At 36.0% G+C, this 21112-nt stretch overlaps 2 protein-coding genes and 2 long non-coding RNA genes across 4 annotated transcripts in view; 2 read left to right on the top strand and 2 right to left on the bottom strand.

Annotated features, from left to right (window-relative positions):
* Window positions 1-69: 69 nt before the first annotated feature.
* Window positions 70-13600, top strand: vmp1 (vacuole membrane protein 1). Its single transcript, XM_082181049.1, has 12 exons — window positions 70-215; window positions 884-990; window positions 1581-1713; window positions 2814-2904; window positions 3087-3197; window positions 5414-5581; window positions 6986-7117; window positions 8003-8083; window positions 9413-9529; window positions 9912-9973; window positions 12014-12116; window positions 12681-13600. The coding sequence occupies exons 2-12, from the start codon at window positions 912-914 to the stop codon at window positions 12822-12824; spliced, it is 1221 nt and encodes a 406-aa protein (XP_082037175.1). The 5' UTR covers window positions 70-215; window positions 884-911; the 3' UTR covers window positions 12825-13600.
* The window catches only part of LOC309507027, a 43694-nt gene continuing 24546 nt past the window's right edge, over window positions 1965-21112 (bottom strand). Inside the window, exon 2 of the long non-coding RNA XR_014209003.1 lies at window positions 1965-2254. This is a non-coding gene — a long non-coding RNA (uncharacterized lncRNA). The remainder of the gene's footprint in view (window positions 2255-21112) is intronic.
* On the bottom strand, window positions 13257-20174 carry tubd1 (tubulin, delta 1). The gene is made up of 8 exons (XM_082181041.1): window positions 19725-20174; window positions 19499-19646; window positions 19199-19415; window positions 17768-17999; window positions 17528-17692; window positions 17259-17387; window positions 15707-15890; window positions 13257-15612 (listed from the first exon to the last, which is right to left on the bottom strand). The coding sequence occupies exons 1-8, from the start codon at window positions 19873-19875 to the stop codon at window positions 15507-15509; spliced, it is 1332 nt and encodes a 443-aa protein (XP_082037167.1). The 5' UTR covers window positions 19876-20174; the 3' UTR covers window positions 13257-15506.
* LOC309507024 lies at window positions 15884-17359 on the top strand. Its single transcript, XR_014209000.1, has 2 exons — window positions 15884-16389; window positions 17190-17359. It is a non-coding gene; the product is annotated as an uncharacterized lncRNA (long non-coding RNA).

Raw genomic sequence — 21112 nt, forward strand, 5'->3', positions numbered from 1 at the left:
TCTTGATAAGAGCTTGGTGAAAATGACGTCAGCATAAAGCTCGATGAATTTTAGTGTTGATGATCAAATCGTCCAAGATGACAGTGAGGCCAACCGGCAGTCAGCAAGGTCTTTTATTTTGAAAACACTGCACTGCTATACAGCTGAGCATGAGTCATTTCCTGTGGCTGTTGTTGTCGCTTATTGCTGCTGTCAGGACGGAAGAGTGGTTGCAGGTATGCATGTGTCCCTTCACTTTACCTTATCTCTGTTATGACACTTTTAACTCTTTTTAGCCTAAAAGTATGTAAACATCACTATGTACTCGTTGCCGAGTCTGAAATCAAATCTAAACAGCGGTAGTGGACTCAAAGCTAACCTAGACCGCTAATTCTTGCCGGTTCATCACTCACATGGGCTTTTTTAAATGAAACAGTCTGTAAATGGTATCTGAAAATGTTAATTTGAGATATTTATTGGAAACCAAACGAGAGCTAATAATTATCATATATTATAAACCCCCCTTGCTCAGTTGGTTAATCTTTTACTATGAAGTTCTGGCTTAGTTAGGATAGCTTAAGTGCTAGTTAAAGGTCCCAGTACAACATATATATAGGTGATCAGAGTCCTGTTGTGGAAATAAATTAATATACTGGTACTAGAACATATTATATCCTATATTAGTCAATACTATTGACAGTGCTGAGCTGTTTATGACCTTCAGATTTAAAAAAATATATAACAGCCATTCTCTAAAGATTAACATATAAGCCACTTAATGTTTTTTTGGAGAAGATTAACCACCATCATTACTTTTAAAGTTTGATTTGGCATGTTTATCTGCCTACAGCAAACTTACCAAGATCTCACTGAGTAACATTATACGTTTGTTTTATGTGTGCAGGTGTTTGAACTGTAAATAGTTGTGGGAGATGGATGCAAATGGAGCAGAATGTGAACAGCCACAGAAAAGACTAGGACCTAAAGACAAGCAGAATGGCAGTTCTACAGGTTTGTTAAGCTGAGAGGAAGCTGATGTAATTATCGTCTGGCAGCCACCGTGTAAGCCTCAGATGAACAGATCAAGGGTCAGGACCAGAGATAAAACGTCCTGTGGAGATAAACAGACCTGCCATCATCACTGATGGATTCGTCATTGATCTTAAAGTCCGCGTGGAATGAAAATTCACCCTATCTTTTATCTAAAGAAAAACATTTTGACCTCGTCTAATAAAAATTGCATAACAGCCTTGCATTCACCTCCACTTTTGAGTGCAACAGCTCATCGCAAAATCAAACCAATAACAGATGCATAAAACTATGTCCCCACCCTTCTTTTTTTTTTTTCAATAAGCCATTACACAGATGTATGTCACAATATGGAAGATCTGTCGGTAATTCTGTTTCATCTTGACTTTAATCATAATGACAAATCATACACCTTTATAGTATGTAATATTTGTTTTCACAAATAGTTTTTTGCTTGATGATGTTGAAATAATCAGTAGTGTTTGTGAACTCGCTTTTGTACTTGTTGCATGTTGTTTTAAAACATATAATAATGAAATCATAAGTTAAAAGCTTGTGTATTGTACCCACAGATTCATCTTTGAGAGAGAGAAAGCAGCAGGACAGGGAAGAGCGTCTCTCTTTAGTGTTGTGGAAGAGGCCTATTATCACACTACAGTATTTCTTCCTAGAGACCCTCGTTACCCTGAAAGAATGGACGTGGAAGTAAGCAATCAAACTTTTATTGTACACTCATAATTTAATTTTGAGTGTCTTTTTAGGTAGTTTATGGGAAGTTTAGCTAATGTATTTGCATCTGACATTGTATGGTGAAAATAAGGGTACGTTTACACATCAACCATGTACTAAAAACAGAAGTGTTTTTACTTTAGGTTTTTTGCGTATAGACTGAACACATGATATGCATGCGCATGGCGTCTCCGTTTTCACAAATTCATGTTTTTGTAGTTTACACGGAGACCATAACGGTGTCATTTTCAAAAACTTGCACTTTGAAACCAGTTTTCAAAAGATCAGGCCCCCAAAACACTGTTGCCACGTAAATGAATGGCTAAAACACAAGTTTTTTGCTTTTAGTTGAAAACAGTGTCATGTAAACGCCCCCTAGACGAGTAAATCAATGCTAGACGAGTGAAAAAATGTGATATTTTACAAGTACCATTCAGATTCTTTACTTAAAAGGCAACTGAATGCAATACACATTACCGTTTAAAGAGTTGGTATGATTTTTTTTTTTTTTACCTTACTTAGCAAGGATGCATTAAATTGATAAAAAATGACAGTAAATACATTTATAATGTCTAAAAAGATTTCTATTTCAAATAAATTGTTCTTTTGAACCTTCTGATTATCAAAGAATCTTGAAAAATGCATCACGATTTCTACAAATATATTAACAGCACAACTGTTTTCAACAATGATAATAATACGAAATGTTTCTTGAGCATCAAATCAGCATATTAGAGTGATTTCTGAAGAATCATGTGACACTGAAGCTTTGCCATTATATATTAAATAACTGTTCTCTATTTATATATAAATAAATAAATAAATAAATAGAGAAGTTATTTTTAATTGTAATAATATTTTACAATATTACTGCATTTATGATCAAATATATGCAGCCTTGTTGAGCATAAGAGACTTCTTTTAAAAACATTTAAAATATCTTACAGAGCGTTGAGATACTTCAAAACATATGGTTTATTGTGATTTTAATTCATTTACAGTCTTCATCACATCCACCTTTTAATAATGCATATTGCATCATTAATGTTAATTTATTTTATTGTATTTGTTTACAGGCTTTGGCAGAGAAAAGGTGTGGTATTTTTGACCATAGTCCTTTTTTCATTTTTCTCAATGGCTTACTCAATAGAAGGAACGCATCAGCAGGTGAGCTCACTATTTGCCTGTTGGTCACAAATCTGTTGCCAGAATCATGATTTTTCTTTCCTTATGATCACTTTTTTACAAAAAGCTTCTGCAATGTAGTAATTTAGCAGTTCTGTTTTGTTCACATGCTCTAATAGAGTAGCTTCTTAGCTACTCTTTAATGTGTTTGCCATTGTTTGTAGTATGTACAGTACCTGGAGAAGAAGTTCCTGTGGTGTGCCTACTGGGTAGGCCTGGGTATTTTGTCTTCGGTTGGTCTCGGAACTGGTTTGCACACGTTCCTCCTGTACCTGGTAAGAGTTTAAACAGTGGACGGAAATTTCGACTTAATTTCTCATTCTAGGGAGTGTTTTCTGGGTGTTGATGAATGTTTGTTTGATTTTTCTCTAAAAGTAAACTTTTACTGTATATATGTGCCAAAACACACAACAAAGCTAATAAACATAAAAGTCAAGTTTTGACTTTATTGGGTCTTTGAATACAGTAACGTCGGGTATTCCCCTAGATTAACTGTCAGTTGCCCAGTGCTCTGTCAAAAGGGAAGAGTATTTGTGCTGGATGTTCCACTGAAGTTTATTAATAGTGTGACAGTGAGAGCATGTGCCTCTCTCTGCTTCTCTGCAGCAGATCGTGTAAGCAGAACCTTTCAGCAGTTTCCACTGACTCAGATTGAACTGCTAGACAGCGGTCAGGAGTGTCCACTTCCACTGGCTGTGGTGAAGTCACACCCCTCTTTTGTCACTGGGGAATTCTAGTACTTTGCGCTCGGTTTGTGTGTCTATGGGTGGCATTGTGAAAGAATGGGATGTGAAAGTGCAAATACGCACAATGTTTCGCCATCAGACTTTTGTATAAAGATGAGCCATTTTTTTCACACATCAAGCTCTATTTTTTGTCTTTTTAATTGTTTATAGGACAAGATCTTGTAAAGGGGCTGTCAAAGCTAAAGTAACTTAAACCGTTCTATAATAATATTTATTTGATCAATTCAAAATCAAATTTTTTTTTTTTTGCCTTTATACACCTAACATTACTTGAGTTGTGGGAAAAAAGAGGCACCCTTACTATAAAGACAGTATTTTCTAGATAGTATTTTAATAATGTACTTTTTTATTTTTTAGTAGTGAAGTAGTTATAGTATATAGTAGTTATATAATAGTGAAGTATTTATTATGTCACATGATCCTTCAGAAATCATTCTAAAATGCTGATTTGCTGCTCAAGAAACATTTATTACTATTATCAATGTTGAAAACAGTTGTGCTGCTTTTCACCCAAAAATGTAAATTGTCATGTTGTTCCAAACCTGTATTAAAGAAACTCATACAGGTTTGGAACAACATGAGGCTGAATTAATGATGACAGAATTAAACATTTTGGGTGAACTATCCCTTTAATATTTTTGTGCAAACCATTATAATTTTTTTTTTCAAGATTATTTGATCCAAGTTCAAAATAACAGCATTTATTTTAAACAGATTTTAGTTTTTCTTAAAACATTTGTAGCAAAAACGCCAACGCCTTTTTTTTATTTATTTTTTTATCAAAACTACTTATCATCTGCATCTAATGATTGAGTTAAGGAAGTGGCTTGTGTCAGGTTTCAGTGCCTGGGAAATAAACTCAATTGCACTGAGTAACCAGATAAAACAGTTGCTGTTTTAGGCTCTTTGCTGTGACACCATCATGAGCTCATACCTCTGAATGTGATTAACCAATGGTGGTCCTGACTGGCTGACATCACATCTGACTGTAAAGATCCCAACAGTCAACAGAGTAACCTAAGACCCCCATACAAATTTAGACTGGGTTTAGGTTTAACAGGCTTTTTAGTGCAGGTCTTGGATATCTCTTTGCATTCTGTTCCTTATAAAACAACTTTTGATGTGACAATCTAAAGGTTTCTCTATCATTTGTTGCATCTGTGTAGTATTTCTTATTAGATTATGATTGATTTGGATAGAGCCATCCACTAAATGGTACCACCTGAGTCATTTGTGCCTCCTTCGGTTAAAGAAGGTTAATCAGAGGTTAAAAATGCTAGACATGGTATATTGTCCAGTCTCCTCTCCCACATATATTCTCCCACGGATCGACCGACTGTGGGAAGGTATGACATCACTGTCTGTTTTCACTTAGTAAATGAATTTTCATTTCGTCTTTGTGGTTTGTCCATCGCACTACATTGAGGTCACAAGCTTTTTGCAGTTGCATTGAACCGCACAGACATATGTGGTAGTTTTACGTAGTTGGTAAGCAAACCATTTTTTGCAAACAATTGTTTTTTTAAAAACAATTGTTTATTTTTTACAGTCGGTATTATCACTGTAAAGCTGCTTTGAAACAATTCATATTGTTAAAAGCGCTATATAAATGAATGTGACTTGACTTAACTCGTGAGGTACTATTCTTAGAAATGCATCAAGCTGTGCATGTGACAGCGCTAAAGCAAGAAATGTTCATGCTCACGTGAACATCTGTAAACATGTGATTGCATCATTTCCTCCAGGGTCCACACATAGCTTCTGTCACCCTGGCTGCATATGAATGTGGCTCGGTGAACTTCCCTGAGCCGCCCTACCCAGCTCAGATAGTGTGTCCGGAGGAGGAGGTCCTAAAGGAGAGCATCTCACTGTGGACCATCATGGCGAAGGTCCGCCTGGAGGCCTGCATGTGGGTGAGTGCTTTCACACCACAGTCTTGGCCCATTACACACAATGCTCTAGCTAATGGAGCTGTTGGGTTTCAGTAGAGCAGGGTTCGAACTAAACTCTGCTGGAAGTTGACCTTCTGGAATGGGATTCAGCTGGCTGAAATGGCAGCCAAAAAGTGTAGGTCACTCACACTAGTTTTTGAGCATGTGTACATATTCCAGACCCTGCAACAAGTACAATATTATTATTATTATATCAATATTATATATATTTTTTAATACATTTAAAATAATATAAATGTATGTATTGTAATAAATATAGATTTTTTTTATGTAATAGATTTATAATATAATAATTATAAATAATTTAGAAGAATATGCATATAATTCATTCTTAATTTAAATGTTAATTCTATCTTATCTATCATAAGCTTACTATGTACTGGGATCAATGCAGCTTCTTGATTGAAGTTTGCATTTTTTCAAAACATTTAATAATATGAGACTGCCAAAATGAGAAGATCCTCCATGTTTGGTCTTAAAGCTACAATATGTAAGAATTTTGTAATAAAATATCCAAAAATCACTTGCACAGTGTGATATATTTCCTTACAATATCCTAAAAGTTCCCAAAGATTTTTAATTTCAGAGAAATTCCAATTTTAAATAATGTCCCTGTTCACTTGTCGCCTGTCAATGGCGTAATATCCGCGTTATCCCTGGTTTCCGCTTGTACCGCCATAGTAACCATGGCGACAGACGCGTCATGGAAAGAAATTACATGTTGTAGCTTTAAGATGTTTTGATCCTTTGCTATGACAAACTTCTTTTTGGCATATAAATTGACATTTGGAATGGAATGGAATGGAAATTATTTTATTTGAAACAGGGACAGTGCACAAATAAACATTAAACTTGTTAAACAAGAGAATATGTCTTGGGCCAGGTTATAGCAACAATTGCTAATTTCCACCTGTAGTCCCTGGGCAGGTATGACACATTTAAAAAAATAACAATTTTAAAATAGAAATTTCACAGAATTATTAATAAAATGATGTTTACAAACAAACAAGTTTGAAAAAAAAACAGAACCAGGGAGGCCATCAGCCCATTTACTCTCTGTCTCCTCTCTCTCCAACAAACACACTTGAACAGTTCAGTAGCATCTTAAGCACACACCCACACCCACATACCCACACACCCACACACAAGTTTGTTGGGATGGTAATACTTTCAATTTCAATTTCCAAACCTGAACTATGATAAGCAGTGAAAGGCTTCTGCGTATTTGCGTGTTCTCAAAAACCTAGTATTACCATCCCAACATAACGTCTTGTGTGTGAAGACTTGCACAACTCAGAAGCTGTTGTTTATGATAGATCACACTTTTGTCTTCTTTAGGATCATAATGTGTGACTGTGTTTGCAGGGTGCGGGCACGGCTATTGGAGAGCTGCCTCCTTACTTCATGGCACGGGCGGCACGGCTTTCTGGAGCAGATCCTGATGATGAAGATTATGAGGAATTTGAGGAGATGCTGGAGCAGGCACAGAGCGCACAGGTCTGGATTTCATCTCAGAATCTCATGTCATTTACTGGACCCATGTGTCCAAACTAACAGTTAACCTTCATACGGACATGAGCTCATTAGGAGCTCCGGTAGATGTTCAAAGCTCAACTAACTATTTCCTTCTGGTGGTCATGCCTTTATGAAGCTGACAGTGATGCCCCCCCCCATGATGCAGCAGATACTGTATCCTGTTGATGGGAGGGGTCCTATCCTATTCCCATGAGTCCCCACTATTGTGGTTCACTTATGCTGGTCACATGATTTCTTGGAAGGGCTCTCCCCTGACTTCCAGTAAACCCTTTGAGCAGCGGGTGACTCAGAGTCAGAGCTTCCCTTTAATCATTGCCTCTTAGTGTCTAAGTGGGACCCCACATGGTCTGCGCCTTCACACAAGACTTTTAATTGGTCATCTTTAACAATGTTGTATTCCACCTCAAGGTCTAGTGATTAATGCCACCCTTTTTAGATATCAGGTTTTTTTTTTTGAGTAATTTTATATGACTGTTATTTTAGGCATAATGTTAAATGTTTTCTTTGTTTTTGCCTTAAAATATTGTAGAATAGCTGAAAGCTGATTCCAGAAATTGTTCTACTAAAATGATATAAAATATATTTTATGAAAAAAAAAAAAAAAAAGAGTAAATGTATTACATTAATGTTTGTATTATAATATTTTACCATATTATAATTATATTATTATTTTAAATTATTTAATATAATATTTTATGTTTTATATAAACACATTTTTTAAAACAATATTAAACCTATTTTACAGTATATAACAGTAAAAAAAAGTTGTAGAGATTTAGTCCTTGCAGACTTATGATCAGTTTTCCATGCCAAGTCTACATTTTTAAATTGTCACATTTCTTACAGGATTTTGTATCAAGAGCCAAGCTTGCAGTGCAAAACATGGTGCAGAAAGTGGGATTTTTTGGAATTCTGGCTTGTGCCTCTGTAAGTTTAAAATTTTTTTTTACTTGATTTCTTAATCATTGCTTGGTTTGTAATTGCAGAATTTAAATGGTTCACAGCATAGGTGTAATTTGATAGGTGACAACCCCCCCCCCCCCCCCCCCCCATGGAATTAATAATCAATTATATAGGCTACATCGCACGTTCAGAGCTTTTATAAGCGCTAAGTTCCCGTACGAACTGAACGAACCAATCAGCCCAATATGACAGAAGCCTGGTTTATTTACATATATTATACATGCATTACATTGTGATAAGTTGCACGAGTCGCTCCTATTGTGACAACGATGATAAAAATGTGCGACCCATTTGAATTCTGTTAACATTTATTAGAAATCTTTTTAAACTACTCATGATCACCCTTACTAGAATTTATCACATTATATTTTAGCTATTTATTGTGGTAAATTTTGATTTATAATAGATAATCTGTTAAGGGAATAGATTTTTTTTTTTTTTTTTTTACTGTAGATTTATATTACAACTGTGGCATGTTGTAGCTTCTCAATGTTTAGGTTGATATTTTTCATAACAAATGCTATAGATAAAAAAAAAAAATAAATTCTACATTGGCCTAAGCATGGTAATGAGGAGCTATCAATGGTCTTACTGTAATTATAGCCTTAATATAACAAATGCGACAGTTAAACAAGAATTATGTTACTTTTTCATAAGGGCAAGCGCAACATAGAATCAAGAGAATCAAAAGACTGGACCTTCTTGAATTGTTGATTAAACAATCACTTTTCCCCATGTGTAAAATCTGTGCTCTTCTAATGATGACTGATGTTCAAAAAAACCTGGCCTTCAGAAATTCTGAGATGACAGACTCATTAAGAGCTTGGTGAACTGTTAAGAAGTTGTAAATAAAGTATTTCAATATAAGAAAATCTTCCCATGGCACTTTGAAGTTGAACATTCTGTCAAACTGATAAGGTTCCAGGTGCTTAAATAATATAAATATATCCTGTAAACAAGTAATTGTTAACTATGCTATTACTTTTTTTGCAGTTATGTTATCAACCAACTTTGCATGCGAGGATGGTACCACAAAAGACCATTTTGCAAAAAAATACATAAATCTCATGGGACTATGCACTGGGACCCTGCTAACATGAGTTAGCAGGGTCAATCCCCCCCCAATGTTGAAACCAAAACTATGCCCTTTGTTCACAGTAGCTTATATAATAAATGTGTTATATAGTTGATGTTTAATGTACACTGGGTGTTGTAAGAATAGTTTTTTCAAATGCATTTGTCAGATTATTGTCTTTTGGTGCTTACCAGTACTTATGCATATCTGTTTCTCAGATCCCAAATCCCTTGTTTGACCTGGCTGGAATCACCTGTGGTCATTTCCTGATTCCATTTTGGACCTTCTTTGGAGCGACTCTCATTGGAAAGGCCGTTATTAAGATGCACATTCAGGTATACAGAGAGTAAAAAAACAAATGTTAAGCCCTTTTTGAGTGTGTCATTCCTAAAGAGATGATTCCCATTATTCTCAATGTATTTTGTCATTTGATCGGTGCCATTAGATCATCAAAGACAGATCTTTGCATGTGGCTCTTTTGAGTTTTAAATGTTGACTCAGCAGATTCTAGACAGCGGTGCATCTGATGTCTACAGAGCTGCTCATGTCATCCAAATGATCAAATCATGAGCGGGAGTGAGTCAGTGATCTCACCAGGTCTCCTAAAGACACTGTCTGCCTAAAGACACAAAACAAATCTGCTACACTCGCCTTCTTGAGGAACATCCCGTTGATTCATTGTCTGACAATGTTTATCCACTCTTTGTTTCTCTACAGAAACTATTTGTTATCATAACATTCAGCAAGCACATAGTGGAGCAGATGGTCTCTCTGATCGGGTGAGTAATGACACCACCGTGAGGTGAATATGGACACCCTGTGTAAACAATGGTAAACATTATAGTGAATAAACAAGAACTACATGAATCAAGAACACCTGAAATTATAGCAGTCGTGCAAATATTGAAGATGGTTTTGTTCTTATTTGGTTCGATGAGTGGCAATTCAAAATGCTTTTTAGATATACCAAAATAAATATATTATTAATCATTTAAAAAATTGTTTGCATGTGAATTACTTGTCAAATAGATAATAGCCTTGTTCCATATGACGATATTTAAAAAAATCGTACCAACCCTAAACTTTAAAACGGTAGTGCATAGATGAATAAAGAGTTTTTTTTTTCTCAGGAAGAAACAAATGTCATTGTAACATGTAAATGCACTAGAGGAAACTAAAAAAAGGATCTAGCAGAGTTTATTGAACTCTTTCATGAACTGTGGGCTGCTCAGCGTTACATGCAGACTCCTCTCAGACAGTCAGATGCTTACCATTGTTTATTCTGAATCATCTAAAGAATCGCATGTAGTTTCTGTTCCTTTATACCACTATATAGGACATGTGAATGGCTAAATATATCCAGGTTACATTTCACTCCAAAATCAGTAAGAAAGAAGATATGTTTCTTTATCTTATTTTAAGATTGAAAAGATCTTATCTTATTCTTTTATTGTGACATTTATTTTGACGTTTAATAGGTGTGTTCGACTTGAAGCGGCTCTGTGCAGACCGATTGGTGTATGACATCAAGCTGGTGGCTCCATATGCTTTCCAAGCCAAACACACCTAATGACAGAATTTTCCGTCATTTATGACAATGCTTCCCCGCCATTGACAGAATTTTCTGGAATTCCATGTTTTCACTGTTATACGGTAGGGGGTGGGCGCTATTACACATCTTCTGAAGTCTTCTGGATGAAAAACACAGGCGAAGGAGGAGCAGAAACCAGCGATAGAAGCATTGCTTAAGCGCATGTAAAATAATGCGATCATTAAACGGCATATAAATCAAAACTGCATAACATTACCGCATGAAATGTCAACCCAGGAAGAGGTAGGCCCGATATAGGACTGTGCAAGCATTAGGGGTGTTGATGGACTCAATCTATTCATCTAGTTAATTTCTTCTGATATATTGCATGTTCAGATATTCAGACAACAAAATATTCTGGGGGCCATGAAAGTTTTGTGAAAATGATCAAAAATGCTGGCGTTGGCGGGGAAAGAGTTAATTGTCATTAAAATAATGACGAAACCCTTAAGACTTTATTGCATTAAATGTCCTTATTAACCATGTAATGTTTTATGTTTGTTTTTAGGGTGAAATGTGACCATGTGATTGACCTTAACACTGTTATTACCACATACTGAGGCCACTTATTAGTAAGCCTGAGAAGTCTTCACCATTTATGGTGATGTCTGTGCACAGATAGTTTAGATGATGTAGCACAGTGACTCAAAAGTAGAGATGTGGTCTCCATGTTGGCACTTTCAACGGCACTCAAAAGTAAAAATGAAATGACTGTTCATCTTTGAATGAGGCACAATTGCAGCTTCATAATTAAGCCACATCGAAAGAACTTCATAATTACGATCTAAGAAGGTGGTCTACATGTTTCGTCACCAGCAACGTTCAGAATTTTTATTGTGGATCCTTTCAGTAGTATTTCTTTGCTTTTTTGATGTAATAAAGACATGGTAATTGCACCTTGAACTGGAAAGATGTGTGGTGCAGAAATATTATAATTGATCCTACATGATGGTTTGGTTTCACTGACATTCACACCCCCCCAAAACTGGGCGGTTCTTCCTCCATTGCAGTGATGACACAATATTGAGTCACTTCCTCATTAATTGCTTTAGAGCAGTTCCTACAGAAGTCTCTCTGCTATAAGTGAGGGTTCAGAGATCTGGTGCTTCATTCTTCTGGAGGCTTCACTGATGGAAAGCTGTTGTGTGCTTTGGGAGATCTTGTTGACTTCTGGCTGCTTCCATTCTTGGTAAGACTTTGCTAATCATTTCTTAATTGTTTTGGACAGTATTATCCCTGGAGTTGGAGCATCTCTTCAGAAGCCTTTTAGGGAGTACTTGGAAGCCCAGAGAGCCAAGCTTCATAATCCAGCCGGCGAAGGAACTGCAGCGGTAAAAATCTATGATCTTTTTTTTTCTTTGTTTACTTCTGCAATTTATTTTTTGTATTTTACTTTATTTTAACAAGAAACCAAAAATAATAATAATAATATTGAAGAGTTCAGATGCAAAAGCCTCTGAGTGCCATCTGAAATGTTCTTCTAGAATTATCATTTTTAGCAAGCTCGTATATTTAAGTTCAGTAATTTCACTTAAATGCCAATGAAAATTACCTATTAATTGTCATTTAAGTGAAATTACTCAACTTAAATATACGAGCTTGATAAAAATGATCATTCTAGAAGAACATTTCAGATGGCACTCAGAGGCTTTTGCATCTGAACTCTTCAATATATATGTTTGAAGTTAAACCTTGCTTATTCCACTTTTTTATTTTTGTATTTATTTTTCTTATTTTATTTTAATATAATATAGGTTTAACATGGCCTAGAAAAACACCTTATTTATTAAGACAAATTTAATTTGGCCTTAAAATCTTGTAATCTTTAAACCAAGTAATTCAGAAATTAAAAATTTAATTTTTATATACGTTTTTTTCCTCTCTCCCCCGTGCAGGGTGAAAGCTGGCTCTCGTGGGTATTTGAGAAAGTGGTGCTGCTCATGGTGTGCTATTTTATTCTGTCCATCATTAACTCCATGGCACAGAGCTACGCCAAGCGTCTCCAGCAGAAGAAGTACACAGAGGAGAAAACAAAATGACGGACTCACAGAAAAACATCTCACGCTCCTGTTTTGGAACCTACTAAATATTTAAGCTAAAACTGCAACATGAGCACTGATTTGTGTGTGCTTCTGTATGTTAACATTCATTCAGATCCCTTTAGTTACGTGAAGTCCCTCTTCATTTGTCTGTAGTGTGCTCTACTATTTAAAATCAGATTTAACATTTATAGAGAATTTTGTCTTTACAGAACCAAGGCAGTCTAGCTTAATAGGCTGTGTGGAGTCATATTTGTTGCAATGCCTTATGCAACATTTGGAGGTCATGCTTCCATTGAAGTGAATACAGTTCTTAATCAATAGATTGACTTATTTAATTTCTGACATACAGGTATGGATGGGCAGGGTCTGTTTTGCGAGGTGTTGTGATTGGAATTTTCAGGGATAGTTTTTTTTAATCAATATTGATGTCATTTTGTATTTCTTTAACTGTTTAAAAAGAGGATAGCAATATCAACTCAGATCATCGTGGTTTCTAAATAGTTCGCACATCTTGTAAATAATGTTTTGACTATACGCACATGATGTTTATTCTCCGGAGATCTTAAACCAAAATGTCACAAAACTAGTGGATGTAACTTTTAACCCAAGAAACTTAAGATGTGATATTTACATTTGTTTGTGCATTTCAACCTTTGACATTTTAACTAAAACCACAAGTTGATCCATACTTTCCTCTTTTCTTATTTTGGGCTGAAATATTTGTGTGGCTAACTATAATTTCTCTCAGAACCAACATTAAATTGATTAATACATCTGCTGTGTCGCATGCGCGTTTTACGTTGATCTGTGAATTATTATCCTTCCCAAAAAAAACTATGAAAATGTATTTCTTTGGGCTCGGACCAATGGGTGACCAGTTGTAGGATACAGCCCAAAAGCAGGTATGTGAAAGGCAATGAAATATCCATCTAACTCATTCTATCTGTTTATCGTTCTGTCTGTCTATCTGTCTGTCTATCTGCCTGTTCTACTTGTCTGTCGTTCTATTTCTGTTTCTCTCTCTCTCACACACAGCTTATGTACTCAGATGTAGCATGTTTTAGTATGCTGTGCTCATACAGCCACAAGTGTCCCATTCTGTCAGGTAGCTTATCAGACTGGTGTTGGCTGTCATTCATATGGCAACAGCAGTCTAATAGGCTGCCTGAAATTTTGGGTTTTGTCACCATCTGCATGTTTTCAGGGCTTAATTTTGCGCCAGAAATGTTGAACTGAAACAATATTTACTAACTGGTGAATGTTCTCTCCAGTCTGATGGGTCTGAGCATTTAATGGATTATCTCCTGGTTTGTGGAGGCAGATAGATCGCATGCAAACATATTTAAGTACAAATATTTAGCTTTTTATTGTAAACCAACTATAAATGTTGTGGTAAGATCAATCACTCTTCTTTTTCTCATTGCATTCAGCTATTTCTTTAGGAGAAAGATGTCAAGGCCAGTTATATATTTTACATTTCATAATATCACAATAAAAAGCATTGTGTTTGTCACACGTGTTTGAGTTTTTCCCCACTGATTAAAAAGCACTTTATAGTGTTAATACTGTTTTTTCCCCTCATAGTTTGTTTGAACCATCAGCAACAAAGCATAACAGTTGGATGGGGGCCATATGGGAACACTTCAGTGCGAATTCAAAAGCGTCATTAGGTTTTTTTATGGGGCCCTTTTGTTTGTGACGGGTCGTTTTTCCACTGCACTTTTAGATTAATTCAGGATCATGCAGATTCGATCCATCTATCGAAGTATTCCACCCTCTGCCGAACAACTCGAGTGTTCATTATCTTGTTACGTAATGCTGCAGAATGTATTTACCAGAGCCGTTGAACAATTGTGAAACTGCTGTCTATCCTGTTTTTTCAAAGAGATTGACAGCGCGGAGCTTTTAAACCATGTGACCGCGTGGCGGTTAAATCAAGATCAAAACATGTCGCAACTTTTCAACGGCTCTGGCTCAAGGTGAGCATTTAAAATAAAAAAAGTTACCATATCGAAATGAATCAAAAGACAAGACAGCACCAACTCCCCAAATCACTACTGATGTGATGTGTAATAAATTACATAGAGATGTGATATGAGAGGGCATAAATTAGGGTAATAAACAATCAGAGACAAATAAAAAACAGAAAAATGGTTGGCAATACTAATGAAATGCAGGCAATCTGTCATCATAAGTGGTAAGGTAATCATTAAACAAATCAGATATCAGATACTAGTAGTAGTAATAATAAAATAAAAGATCAGCACTAATTCTAGGTCTTCTAAATTATGGCCAGATGTTTGTGCTTCCGTTGAAGCTCAAGATGCTCTTTGAATCATTTTCAAATCTTGCTGGAGAAAACCCCCCAGGGGCAAACTAATACATTTTGAAAGTCTTATTTTTTCCAGTTCAACTTTCTTATGCTGACACTGCAGAATGGGTATTCATAAGTGGCTTGAAAAAATGAATAACCATCACAATTAAACATTGCTTTTATTTCATTAAAATATATTTCAATTATTCAAATACTTATAAATGATCCATGGAATAGTTAGTTAGAAAAATATTTGTATATCACAAAATGATGAATTTAACTTCCCTATTTTAACAAATATATTTCTCCAGAGGCCAGTTAAGTCATATAATATGGAATCATATGAAATCAGTATTGTCAAATCTTTATGATAGGTGTGTGTAGCTGGAGATGATCTGCTCTAGTGCAGTAAAACTGTCCAGAAAATCCTCCTCAGAGATTCCAAACTTTGTATACTGATGAACATAAGCCCTACAGGAAGAAAAAAAAAAAAGTATTAAAAAAAAACAACAAAACAAAGACACTACAGAAAATGTTCCAGTATTAATGCAACAGTATTTCTCACCTTGAGGCAAACATGTTCCAAGCCTTCCTGACTATATTGTCCAGTGGTTTTAAAAGGTACTGGCTGTTACTGACCAAAGTGGCAGACTTTTCATATCCATTGAAAGCTACAGGGGAGTTCCATGTGCTGAAACAATTTTCTGTTTTAAGCCACGGCACATATAACGCAGGATCCTTAAAACCATCTGTTGATTAAAGTATTTTTCATGTTAGTTTCCTATCCACCTTATGTGACCAAAAAAGTTTGAGAACCACTGTCTTACCCTAAATCACTATGGTAATCCTATTATAAGTGTTTATATTTTAGACCTGACTGGACTGTTTTCATGGGAAATTGTGCACATTCGTCACTTGTCCGTGCGTGTCTCGTCATATCTGTAAATAGAGAAAAGTTGTTCTGGCTACTTTGACGCGTGTATGATGAAGTGGCATAGTTGTCTAAACGAGACGAGCGAGAAAGGTTGACATGGAGCAGCTAAATCTCGAACCTCCGGGGAATCACACGTTTTAAACAAACTCAGAACAGAACAGAGGAGAGTCTGCTGGTAAAAAGAGAAAGCGACAGAGCTTGTAATAAAACAAGAATCAACAATGGCTTGGTTTTTCAGAGATGAAATGAACTGAGGGATTTGAAATGTTGTAAAAGCGACGTGGAGATGCCGTTTTTATTACTCAAAAGTTAAAGTATTTTATCATACAGATAAATTGCCAAATGTAGCTCTCTTAACAGATTTCATTGTAAAGCATTATCTATTGTGAAGGCTCATTTTATTATGGTTGTTGTAGAATTGTGCTGGAATTTATTTTCAAGAAAGTACCGTGTCTATTAAAGGGGTCATGAACTGGTTTTTTCATTTTTTTTATATTGTTGTCTGAGGTCAACTTATGATGTTCGCTTGGTTTTTACATTCAAAAACATCAAAATGAATAAGTAATAGGCTTTTTTCTACCCTAGTTTTGAGCAGGTTTTTATGGGCGTGCCGCATTGAAGACTTGGAAGTAAACACCCACTGCTATGACTGAATAACAGTTTTACATATTACAATGAGTTTCATTTAATGCGCTAATTGGTGGGCGGGGCTAAACAGGCAGTGTTGAAGTAGGAGTTGATAATCTTCTGCAGAGGCGGTGTTTGATACCCTTTGACGTCATAGATCCCCACTTGGAAAAACCTGTCGTTCGCAGTGCCTGGTGTCAATAAAAGCTTTTATTGGACTAACAAGGACGTTTTCAGTTCTGAAACGTACAGGATATTCTTGTAGTATGATGACCTCTTATATGTCAAAAGCTCAAGGAAAATTGTACTTCTCAGTTCATCACCCCTTTAATGGGTAAAGCTACAGTAACATCTTCAGTCAGCTTGAGATCCTTTTCATCTAAACTGGTTATATCTCTTAAGCCTAGTAGTGAATGTTTTATGAGCAGTAGGATAACCATGTTCATCTGCACAGTCACGCAGAGCTGAAGCACAACCAAAACAATAGGGCCAAAAGTTAGTGTACCTTTAAAAAAATGCTTGTTAAAGGAAGGAAGTACATTGAAGGGCTGCTTGCCTGTAACTGCAGTAGAGACGTCTTTCCCCCGCAGTATTAGAAGATTAGCAAGTGACGAATTGAAACTTTTATGCCTACTGTTTGTCACGCTCTCTGCTCCTGATGTGACGTTTACTGTCCAGTCAATTCCTTTAAAAAATAAAGCATTTTAGTTCCACAAAACCATTAATGTAGACAATCAATTAAGTAATATTTGCATTTCTTCTTATGTGTCGTATATAAAGCATCCTTCCAAACATTACATGAATATGTGACATCACAGCACTCACCTTCTTCCATCCTAGCGCTGGCGATGAGCATTTGACGTAAATGCTTGAGCAGACCAGGCCAGTTAAACACACTGTAGGCCAGAGACGTGCTGGACATCTGAGGAATGTTACTCAAGCTGAGCAGTTTGTACTCGGGGTGACACACCAGAGAACTCAGTAATTCCCCTGTAGACAGCAGATAAACACTGGTCATTTTTGCCTGATGACTCTCTGAAATTGTCAACTGTGAGGCATTTGTACCTATGGGGTTTCTGTTGTAATGGCAGGGTGAATCAGCAGTATAAGCGGGCTGAAGAACGCTGCCCAGCTGGTGAGCGATCACCTTATTAATATCACTGATGGACATGTGTTTGATGTTCATCAGATGGCTGCAGATTTTGTGCACAGTGTCATTCTCGTGAACCAGGATAGCATCAGAGAGCTGGTAGAGATGTGACAGCGTGAGCACAGAGTTGTAGTTTTGCACGATCACCTGGAAAGGAAAACAGAATCACAAAAACGGCGATTAAAATAAGGATCAATGCCAAATAAGAGTGTCCATGATAAAAAAAAGGAGAAAATCCAGTTCCAAGTTCTTAGAAATTCACTCTTTGTATTCATGTTGGTTTAATATAGTTTTGATGGCAAGGCAAGACCCCACACTTCCCAAGTCGATTAATCAGTACATTAAGATTTCTTTATTACAAGTTTTCTAAAATGTTGTTTAAATATGCAAATGCATCATTATCTAATTAAATATGCACTCATTTGCATACATTTCCAGAACAGACATCTGAACATTGGATGAAGCCAGGTTTAAAGTTCTTGTATTATTTTGTTTACATATTAGAGTTAAAGGTTTTTACAGAGGGGGATTTGGGATCTATGTTTATCACCCCATATATATCCATATATATATATATATATATATATATACATACACACACCATATATCAGAAAATACTGTAAATTCACCATGTTTTTAGGAATAAAATGTTATGTTAAATAAAATTAGTTAATTCAATTACTAATTAAATTAGTTATATTAAAAAGCTATAAATCAGGTGAATGATATATGAACAAACCACTGTGTAATAAAAAGTTACAACATAGATAAGAATAAAACAGTTTGGTGTATGTAAATGCAACTGTACTGTATTTGACTGCAATAAAATCAACACTTAATTTTAATTTGGATGTTTTCTTTCCATTAGTCTGAAAGCAGGCATGGAAGTAAATCTCAGACAGCGTGCGAATGCTGAATTGAGTTCTCTCTCACATCTTCTTGCAGTTGAATGGACAAATTCACACAAAATTAAGTCAAAATGCCCATATTGGCAAGTATCCTAGTAGCCTTAGCATTGAGACTGGACTATGCTAAACTACTTAATTTTTTCTTTTCAAGACTTTCATTCTTTTAATAAGGCTGTTTTCTTCATTATGATGTCATGGCAGTTGTTTCACCCTGACATTAAAAAAATAAAAAAAAAATAAAAAAAAAATCTAAATTAATTTTAATTCATAAATAAAAACATGTTTCAAATATAAGGTCTATTTAAATCATTGAATATATGGCTTACATTTTAAGGCATTTCTAAACAAATTAATAGATCTCTACAAAAACAATCGTCATGTCAATGACCAAACCCTCTACTACATCAATTATACATTAAAATACAAAAAGCTCACTACCTCACCAGCTCCATAGGGCCATGTTATCTGATTTAGGATGAAGGACTGGGGGTACAAGTCCCTCAAACGTTGAGTGATGTAGGTACCCACACCAGAACCGGTGCCACCAGCAACACTCATCATGGTGAAAATCCCTGCAAGACGATCACATCGCTCGATCTCCATCCGCACCATATCCTCTACAGCCTCTTCATGACGAGGTCCATGAACACAGAACCTTCAGAGAAGAACAGTAAACTGAACTCACACATGAAAAAACACACATTAAGAGCTCAAACTAAGAGCTGGTCTTCTTCTTACCCATTTGCCCAGTTGTTTCCAGAGCCCTGCTTCTGTGAGAAATGTGCTTTGTCTCCATACCTCCATCTTCCAGATTTTGAAGCCTTGGCTATTGCTTGAGAGATAACCTTGGGCTCCATATCAACAAGTACTGACCGCGCCACAAGTTCTGTGAGACATAAACATTGGGAACTTAATAGATATCATATTACAGAAGTATTAGAAAACATCAGTGAGTTGAACCTACCTCCAGTTGAGCTTTCATAAAAGAATCTCTCATCGCTGCATTGCTTGTACTTCTTTCTGTTCGGTCCATTTGAGTCATCGCTTATGACACTGAAGAGCTCGTGTCCGATCTGATTCCCACACTGACCCAACTGTAAGCTTACAACTGACATATCTATCTACGGGCTCTATCTGTCCACATTACCCATGAAACGATACGACAAACATCTCACACGATCTCATAGCATTATGTGAGTAGCCTACAAAACTCCCAGAAGTGTAGCTATAGCAACGTTTACCTCATGAGACAAATTCCCTGGATGTCAGTTTACTGTACGGAGAGTCGAAACAAAGCTATTAAATACACAACATCAAGTAGCATTAAGTCACTACTTTACAAAAAAACTTTTACAAAGTAAAAGAAGATAATTTGTGCCTACAGTTGAAGGCGGGTGCAGGTTTGTAAGCGTCGGAGACTGATGCATGATGGGACTGAGAGCTACAGTGAAATACATCTCTACAACCATCAGAGGGCGCACAAAACATACCTTTTGTGGGCTCCCTTGTTCTACTTGCGTACTATGTTAGATGTCACGAAAACACTGCGTTTAAACCATGTTGAAATTACTGTAATTTCGAGGTTTCAACTTGTAAAAAGCGTTCACGTCTTTGTAGAGCTCGTAATTACAGCTTGTAAGATGGGACTTTTCTGAGAGCTCCTACTTGTGTACCACGTGACCGCTGTACCATTGATTGTGGTCTGATGATCGCCATAATAGAAATGTGATCAGCTCCGAATAGAACGTCACGTGTTGTCATATCGAGCCTACCATAGACCTGCCATAGACATATACAATATTAATGTTGTCTATTGAGCCTACGGTAATTACGATATGGCTTGAACGCCCGCAGCGCATCTTTATGTCATATTTCACCACAAAATCAAACTGAAAATTAGATAAATAATATATTTGCAATGCATAAAGCATAAGATTTGTTAAATTGATAAAATGTGATAGCAAAGACTTATATTGTGGGAAAAGATTTCTATTTTGAATAAATGCTGTTCTTTTGAACTTTTTTATTCATCAATGAATCCTGAAAAAAAGCATCACAGGTTCCAACAAAATATTAAGCAGCACAACTGTTTCCAACATTGATAATAACTGAGTCTCACATCAGCATATTAGAATGATTTCTGAAGGATCACGTGACACTGAAGACTGGAGTAATGATGCTGAAAATTCAGCTTTGCACCATACAAATAAACTATATTTTAAAGTATATTAAATTGTAATAATATTTCACAATATTACATTTTTTTTCTGTATTTTTGATCAATAAATGCAGGCTTAATGAGCATAAGAGACTTCTATCATAAACAATAAAAACAGTAGGCTAATGTGTCCA

Source organism: Leuciscus leuciscus, assembly GCF_965113295.1.
Source record: "Leuciscus leuciscus genome assembly, chromosome: 9".
Lineage (NCBI taxonomy): Eukaryota > Metazoa > Chordata > Actinopteri > Cypriniformes > Leuciscidae > Leuciscus > Leuciscus leuciscus.